Below are 8,668 nucleotides of genomic sequence, written 5' to 3' on the forward strand. Positions count from 1 at the left end.
TGGAGGAGGAGGTGGTGATCGTGGAGGAGGAGGTGATGATGGTGATGGTGGAGGAGGAGGTGGTGATGGTGATGGTGGAGGAGGAGGTGGTGATGGTGATGATCATGATGGAGGAGGTGATGATGGTGATGATGGTGGAGGAGGAGGAGGTGATGGTGGGGGAGGAGGTGGAGACGCTGGTGGTGATGATAGAAGTGATGATAGAGGTGATAGTTGTGGTACTAATGACGGTGGGGGCAGATGGAAACAGTGATGGTGGGGTATAATAGCAGTGGTCACGGTTGTGTTGATAGTGGTGGTGACAATGATTGTAGCGATGGTTGTGGTGGCGGTAATGAAGTCCCAAGCTGAGCTAGTACATAGCAGGGGTTCTTTAGCGGTTTTCATTGAACATCTGAAGCTCATTTCAGAGGCCACAGAACCCAGAATCCATTCCTGTTATGTGCACAAGGATCAGGAAGGCTAGGAGGAAGGTACTGGAAAGGGTCTAGCCCACTTGCCGAGAGTGTAAAATCACAGTGCTATCTCCCCACCTGGCTGAAGTCCTCTTTCCTCTCTGAGTCATTCAGGGGGTGTCTCTGGCCTCCACCCTCTAGTCTACAACCTCTTGGGCTGGGCTGTTCAATCTGTGTTTCACACCACTATACTGCTGTCTCTTGGGTGAAGATGACTCGAGCTGCACATAGCTCAGACACCTCCTATGTCCCCAGAGATACCCAAACGAATGATCTAAACTAGACATTTACGGCCATATTCAAAAGCTCAAGGATTGATTGCTTCTGCCTTCTCAAGCACCCCCAAAGCCTCTCCAAAGACAAGATGAATAGGCATGGTATTTTGTGACTGTCTCAAAGACCTTTGGATAGACTCTGAAAATCTCAGCAGTCGGGGGAGGCAGGGGATAGTCAGTGGAGTCATGAGACAGCCAGGACTTCTCACAAGCCACACTAAGGTCAAGTCTCTGCATGGTGCCCTTTCTTGTAGCGGAAGTTGTTCACAGAGGAAATCGCTCTAGGTGGCTGAGTCTAGGCACTGTGGCTTTTGGAAAAGCAAGATCAAACCCACACTTCCTCCCCTGGTGTGTCATACTTTGTATAGAGTCTGCTCAGCCTCCCGAAGAAGCTAGACTGGAGGTAAGACAGTCATTTCGTGGGAGGGAAACTGAGGCTGAGAGTGTCATCTTTGACTGCATTGCAGTGGGGCCGGGACTTTCATCCTTGACTGGCCCCTTAGGTCAGCATCTCCCCGGGCATTCTCTTAAGAATGGGCTCTGGGGTCTAGCTGCTGGAAAGCCTCCTTACACTTCCTCCCAGAGATCTTTCAAAGTCATATTGGGCTTTCCAAGAAGTCTGTCTTGCCTAGCTTTAATCCAAGATAGCCCACTTCATGGGGCTTAAGAGCTCCCAGATGCCAGCTTGTGGTCATGGTGGCATAACAGGTCCTCATTATTAATAGATTTAACCTGTCCACCTCCTGGCACTATAGCTAAGCCCCTCTCTGCTCTGATCCCCATACTCTGTCCTAACTGTTCTCAAAGCCTTCTGGGCTTCACTGGAACCAGAGAAAGCTGAACTATCCCCAAAGCAGAAGCTGGCTCTGGGACTCCATTCTCTCACCAAACATGCCATTCATGGGTGACACTGGCCATGTTAAGGGGCTGAGGCCACATCTTCAAGAATCTTAGCTTTCTACCATGTGTTACCTGTGTGAACTCAGGCAATCTAGGCAACTTCTCTGAGCCTCAGTTTCCACATCTCTAAAATGGGTACACCAACAGCATCCCTCCATAGGTTTGTTGGAAGGGTTAAACACATTAGTGCAGATCAAGCATGTGAATGAGTCTAGCATACAGTAAGTGCTCTGTGAGTGTCTGTTAGGACTCAGCACTGCAGGCAGAGAGGTGTCATGGGAGCTGCTTGACTGGTCAGCGGTGGCCATCATACCGTGCTCTAGTCTGCCCAGACTTCCTACTTAGCATGCACCTTCTGAGGCTCTGGAAGAGCTAGCAGACATGGCGAGGGCTCCTGATCCTCCAATCTGTGGGCCAATCTGGACTAGTTCCACTAAGCCAGGCAGAGGCCACAGAGAACACCTTTAAATGGCCTGGTTCCTAAAACCAAAAGGAGGGGGCATGAGCATCTCCATGTGCCCTGGCTTCTGGGCAAAGGGATGGGGATGTGGCCTTCTCATTTGGAGATCTTCTGTCCCCAACTACTAGATGCTCCTGAACTCCACTGAGAACATCATGTGTTGGGGTCCAGCTGCAGAGCCCAGAAGGGACTCTGCCTCCACCGGCGTCTCTGCCTGGGTGCTAGGGCTCTGCTGGCAATGAGATAACACTGTCATCCTCAGCCGACCCTGCAACACACACACACACACACACACACACACACACACACACACACACACCCTACGACGGCCCAGCAGGAGCCTCCCCTACAGAGTACAGATGCTTTCCCCAACCACCAAGGTGTCACTAGGAGAAGCAGATGTGCATGGACACCTCTCTTTCCATACCCGGTGAAGACGAGGCCGAGATGTGGCCTATGAGCTTTCTCACGTCATCCTTTGGCTATTTGGGTTAACTGTGGGAGGCTTAGCATGTGCTCAGAGAGGGGAGCAGAAGAGGACCTGGTGGACAGGGGAGGCGCCAGGGGAGGGTCCCTCCTTTCCCAGGCTGGGGCTCTCCTCCGTGGAGCACTGCTGCTCTGCAGGTGAGGATCTGGACTGCATTGAGCTCTTCCCAGCATGCATGCTGGAGGAAATTCTCCCAGGCCGCACACGGAGCTAGAGAGGGACCTTCCATGGTATCCAGGCTCCCTGGGTGCTCTGCAAACCCCTGGAATGCCACATGGTGATGAGGGTGGATATTGTTTTTGGGGGGAGGGGCTGTGGGCAGAGGTGGCCCATATGGTAATGGGGGTGGATATTGTTTGTGTGTGTGGGAGCTGAGGGCAAAGGTGGCCCCACATCTGACCCACTGAGGGTTTTTGGCACCTGCTTTTCCAAGGCTCTCTCCAGCGGAATAGTCAGCCACAATACAAGAAATGTAAGCATGTCCTCAGAAACAGCCCTATACCTTTCGCTCTGGCACTAGGCACACATAAGACCTCTCCTCTTTTTGAGAACTGGTTCCCAAGGTCACCTTGGACAGCCCAGGAAGGCCTGTCTTGGATTTCCAGAAGTCCTTCCTGGCTGGGACCCCTGGGTACACAGGAGGCTGAGGCAGGAGGACCGAGATCTTGAAGCCAGCCTGAGCTACATTATGAGAATCTGTTTCAAAACATATGCATCTACTGAACCTATAATTTGGGGACATAACCAGACTGTCAAGATGGTGAACAGAGGAGAGGGGAGAGTTGAACATGTCAAGACCCAAGCCCTAAATCTGCGTATGAGACAGAGGGGCCCCAACCTACTGGGACAGGAGGACAAGACAAGCTTAATCATATTGTCACCTCCAGAAAAAAACGTCACCTCCACGGCTCTGCCAAGGGCGATATTTGTATTATCATCCCAAGGTACAAAATGAAGGTGCACATACCAGATTCTGAAAGCCCCGAAGGCTCAAGGCTCAACTACTGTCAATTAGAATTGGTATTCATCATTTTTTTTACCGCTGAGTAGTACTCTAATATGTAAATGTGCCACACTTTCTTTATCCATTCTTCAGTTGAGGGGCATCTAGGTTGTTTCCAGGTTCTGGCTATTACAAATAATGCTGCTATGAACATAGTTGAACAAATGTCCTTGTAGTATGATTGAGCATATTTTGGGTATATGCCCAAGAGTGGAATTGCTGGGCCCTGAGGTAAATGGATTCCTAATTTCTGAGAAACCACCATACTGATTTATGATTATACAAGTTTGCATTCCCACCAGCAATGGAGGAGTGTTGCTCTTACTCTACATCCTCTCCATTTTAAGCCATCATTGGTGTTTTTGATCTTAGCCATCTGACTGCTGTAAGATGGTATCTCTGAGTTGTTTTGATTTGCATTTCCCTGATAGCTAAGGATGTTGAACATTTCCTTAAGTGTCTTTCAGCCATTTGAAATTCTTCTGTTGATAATTCTCTGTTTAGTTCTGTACACCATTTTTTAAAATTGAGTTATTTGGAATTTTGACGTCTAATTTCTTGAGTTCTTTATATATTTTGGAGATCAGTCCTCTGTCTGATGTGGGGTTGGTGAAGATCTTCTCCCATTCTGTAGGCTGCCTTTTTGTCTTATTGACTGTGTCCTTTGCTTTGCAGAAGCTTCTCAGTTTCAGGAGGTCCCATTTATTTATTATTGCTCTCAGGGTCTGTGCTACTAGTGTTATATTTAGAAGTGGTCTCCTGTGCCCATGCATTGAAGATTACTTTCCACTTTCTCTTCTATCAGGCTCAGAGTGGCCGGATTTAGATTGAGGTCTTTAATCTATTTGGACTTCAGTTTTGTGCATAGGGATAGATATGGATCTATTTTCATTCTTCTACATGTTGAAATTTGCATGCAAATGGATGGAGCTAGAGAAAAACCATCCTGAGTGAGGCAACTGAGGCCTAGAAAAATGAACATGGTATGTGCTCACTCATAAATGGGTACTAGCTGTAAAGCAAAGGATATTGAGCCTATAGTTCATGATCCTAGAGAAGCTAAGTTAACAAGATGAACCCTAAGAAAAACATACATATATCCACCTGGAAAGAGGAAACAGACAAAACTGACAAAATTGGGAGCATGGGGGTGGTGGGAGTAGAGAGGGCAGGAAGGGGAGATGAGGGGAGAAGAGGAAGGGGGAGGAGAACTTGAGGGAATGGGATGGTCGAGATGGAGGAAGGACAGAGATGAGAGCAAGGAAAGAGATATTTTGATTGAGGGAGCCCTTATGGGGCTAGTAAGAAACCTGGCACTAGAGAAATTCTCAGGAATCCACAGGGATGACCCCAGCTAGGATCCTAAGCAATAGAGGAGAGGGTACCTGAAATGGCCTTGTCCTGTTGAATATCTGATGAATGATGATGAATATCTTACATATCACCATGGAACCTTCATCCAGAAACTGATGGAAACAGAGGTGGAGCCCTGCATTGGGCACTGGACTGAGCTCCTAAAGTATAGCTGAAGAGTGGGAGGAGTGAGAATATGAGCAAAGAGGTCAAGACCATGATGGGTTCACCCACTGAAACAGTCTACCTGAGCTAATAGGAGCTCACCAACTCCAGCCGGACAGGGAAGGAAACAACATAGGTCCAAACATAGACCCTCTGAATGTGGGTGACAGTTGCATGGCTGGGGCAGACTATGGGGCCACTGGCAGTGGCACCAGGATTTATCCCCTACTGCTTGTACTGGAACCTATTCTCTTTGGATGGCTACCTTGCTCAGCCTAGATATAGTAGGGAGGGCCTTGGACCTTCCCCCAAAGCAATGTGCCTCACCCTCTCCGAGGAGTGGATGCGGAAGGTGGAGTAAATGGATAGGCAGAGGGGCGGGGAGGAGGGGAGGGAGTGGAAACTGAGCTCAGTATGTAAAATGAAAAAAAGAAAGTGTTTTCTTTTTAAAAAAAAGAAAGAAAAGAAGATAAGAGGAAAGGAAGGAAGGAAGGAAGGAAGGAAGGAAGGAAGGAAGGAAGGAAGGATTAGCATTCATCATGGCCCCTCTGAGTACCCATAGCAGGCAGCTCTCGCCTGGCCTGGGGACCATCAATCCTCTTGTCTGGGGTCAGGTGAACAGTTTATGGCAAAATAATCTTTACCATTTGTAAACACTACCCATCTCTGTTAATGGAGCCAGCACATAGCAGGTATTCGCAAAAACAGTTTAGCAGTGGGGATTCCACCCATTTTGGTGTCCAAGCAAGGCCTGTACCCAGAGTTACTGGGTCTCAGGGCCTCTGAGCCTCTCTGTCTGTCCCTCTGACCCCCATAGAGCACAGACATCAAATTCAGGGGTCTCTCTTTTCAACTTCACAGAAAGGCAGGCAGGCGTTTGGAGTCTCATCATTAATACAAAACCTTAGTTGAGCACCCCAACATGGCGAGAGGTGAGCTTTGGCACCACACAATTCTGGATTCGAATTCTGATACCAAGGCAGCTTCCTAGCTCCCTGGAGACTCAGTTTCCTAAACTGAAGAGTACAGCACAGTGGGAAGGATGGGAGAAGATGGACCAAGGACACAGAGGGGAGGTGAACCGAAGCCTAGCCTGGAAATTCCAACAGTCTAGTTCCTGAGCATTTGGTGTTTGTGGAGGCCTGTGCAGCTTGATTTCCTGTCCTCCCTCTCCTGTCCAGGTGTCCCGGTTTGAGGCCCGTATGCCTGACCACACCCTCATTTTAAGTGTTCGTTTGTCATTCTTTTTGGTTTTGAATTATTAAAATGAAATTACACAGACGATTGGATTCATCGGGAAAAATTAAGTAATCAAATGTTAACAATTATTCTAATAATAATAATAATTGGAAGTAACTTCTGGAGCACGGGAATTAGGGAAGAAAATCCCTTTCTCCAAAATATTATTAATGACTGCTACCCTTTCGGTGTTTAGCAATGCCCTTGCATGGTTTTGTATCAGGCTGAAATAGACGGGTAACTTACAGAATCAAACTTCCTAACGCTGCGAAGGTATGTCTGAGACCACCTCTAAAATGCTAAAGCTAGAAGAACAAAGAGGGAAACCACTGTAGCCATTACAACAAACTCATGACAAGCATTAAATGGGGTCGGGATGAAGGGGGTCCCCTCCTGACCTTCCTGCTCCTGATTGGTGTGACCATCTGTCATTTACAATGGTGGTCAGGCAGTTGAAGACGTCCCAGCCGAGCTGGGTTCCCTGAGGGGCCTCCACCTGGGCGCTGTGGCTGGACACTCACCTCTTTATGGCTTTGTAGCAAATGATGACCAGCACAGTCAGAAACACCAGGGAGGCACAGACGACAGCGATGATGATCACCAGCCCCGACCACCAGCTGTCCTCCGCGGGGCACGAGGTAGAGTTGGGAGCTGGAAGACACTGGAGTCTGAGTATCTCTGAGTGAGCGAGGTGGGTCTGCGAGAGGTTGGCCAGGGAGCGGCACTCACAGCCATCCATCACCCTGAGGAAGGCCCTCTGACCTCTCCTGCTTTCCCTACCCCCACCTCAGCAGGTGACATCATGCTTGGCCCCCAGCCAGCCCCTCCCCCATTCGGTGCCTCCATCGAGCCTTGGCAAGCCCAGAGCCGGGGCCTGAGCGCCCGGCTAAGCAGGCCTCCATCCTCCCAGGCATGAGCTAACTGACAGCAGGGTCGGGTTTAATTTCCCATGAAAAATAACAGAGCCTCTCATTCTCTCAGTCGAGGCATTAAATCCGGTGTGTCTGTGGTTGGGGGTGGGGCGGCGGGCTCGCAGGGGACTTCGGAGGAGAAAGGAGGGAGGCTGGCCGCTGGATGTGCTTCTGAACTGAGTGAGAGAGACGCTCACTCTCCTTGCCTGGATCGGGCCCAGGTGATGCTACCAATAACATTCTCACTGTGCATGGACGGGGCCAGAACATGGGAAGGTGTGTGACCATCGCAGCTTCTGACTCCTCTGGTCCCCACCCTCTCCTGGAGCAGTCTTTAGGGTAAACCTGTTCCCTAGTAGCTCTGGGCAGTGTTGGTGCTCACCTACCAGAGTACAGGCCTCAAGAGACTGTTTGGTTCCCTGAGAGTAAAGCAAAGAGAGAGCCCCAGCCCGATCCCAGAGGCCTGGGCAGAACCAGACAGGACAGAGGAAAGAAAGCCCTGGGTATTACAAAAGGGCTAGGGGAGGGGAGGGGAGAGAGGCAGAGAGCAGAGGAAGGGTGAGGGAGGAGAGGAGTAGACAGGCCACACAGACAGTGCTACATCAATCGTCAGTATATGCGAAGATCTGCACAAGAGTCAAAACTGTGTCCCCAGCTCTGCCCCCTCAGTACTAGGTGCTCTGAAGGAGGCAGAAATCAGTTGAAGATGCTTCAAGGACACCGGGATGTGTCGGGCGGGGCATGGGGGGGAAATCCCCTCCTGTCAAAGGACCACCTGGCAGCTGTGACAGATGTCTACACCAGCAGAAGCCACACCCGTTATTCCCAATAATTTAAAGTATCCTTGAGTGTCTTCCTCAGTAATCCCTAACCTGGGGCAACCATCCTAATGATTGCTAAAATAATAGATAAGATTGGCTTGTTCCTAGCATTCATATAAACCAAATCACGTGATAAGCACATTCTTCTTTCCTTTTACATTTGCTTTAATTGTTTAGCAGTGTTGGGGATTCGCCCAGGTCACTGTGTAGTTTAGCAGTTCTCCCTTTTTTGTTGGCATGTGGTATCTGCCCCCCAGCGCCACACACACATGTTCCTGTGCTACAACTGTTTGGTCATTTACCTGCTAATGGGCTCCTAGGCTGTTGGCAGATTCTAGGTCTCTAGGAAAAGCTGCAACAAACATCTGTGAAGAAATCTTTTGTATAGACAGTTTCCTATTCCTCTTGGGTAAAGTGTGTGTGTACGATTAATATCATAAGCAAACACCTAGATGTCTTTCCCAGATGATTACGCTCTGGTATGCTTCCAGGCAGAACCAAGAAGGAGAAGTGAAACTAGAAGGGAGTGAACACATCCTGGGATCCAGGAAAACACTCTCAGACTCCTAGGGTATCCAGACTGCCCATTAACAAACACA

The 8,668-nt window shown here is 49.2% G+C and overlaps 1 protein-coding gene across 4 annotated transcripts in view; it reads right to left on the minus strand.

The window, feature by feature from the left end:
* Positions 1–8,668, minus strand: part of Prima1 (proline rich membrane anchor 1) — a 56,963-nt gene that overhangs the window by 2,777 nt on the left and 45,518 nt on the right. For 3 of the 4 annotated variants that reach the window (XM_005343487.3, XM_026780880.1, XM_026780882.1), the window contains exon 4: positions 6,859–6,988. In XM_005343487.3, coding sequence (XP_005343544.1) covers positions 6,859–6,988 — 130 coding nt within the window. Of the gene's footprint in view, positions 1–1,943; positions 2,111–6,858; positions 6,989–8,668 lie in introns of all 4 variants that reach the window. The other variant, XR_003377165.1, reaches the window with a different exon arrangement.

The sequence above is a fragment of the Microtus ochrogaster genome, chromosome 1 (genome assembly GCF_000317375.1).
Source record: "Microtus ochrogaster isolate Prairie Vole_2 chromosome 1, MicOch1.0, whole genome shotgun sequence".
Lineage (NCBI taxonomy): Eukaryota > Metazoa > Chordata > Mammalia > Rodentia > Cricetidae > Microtus > Microtus ochrogaster.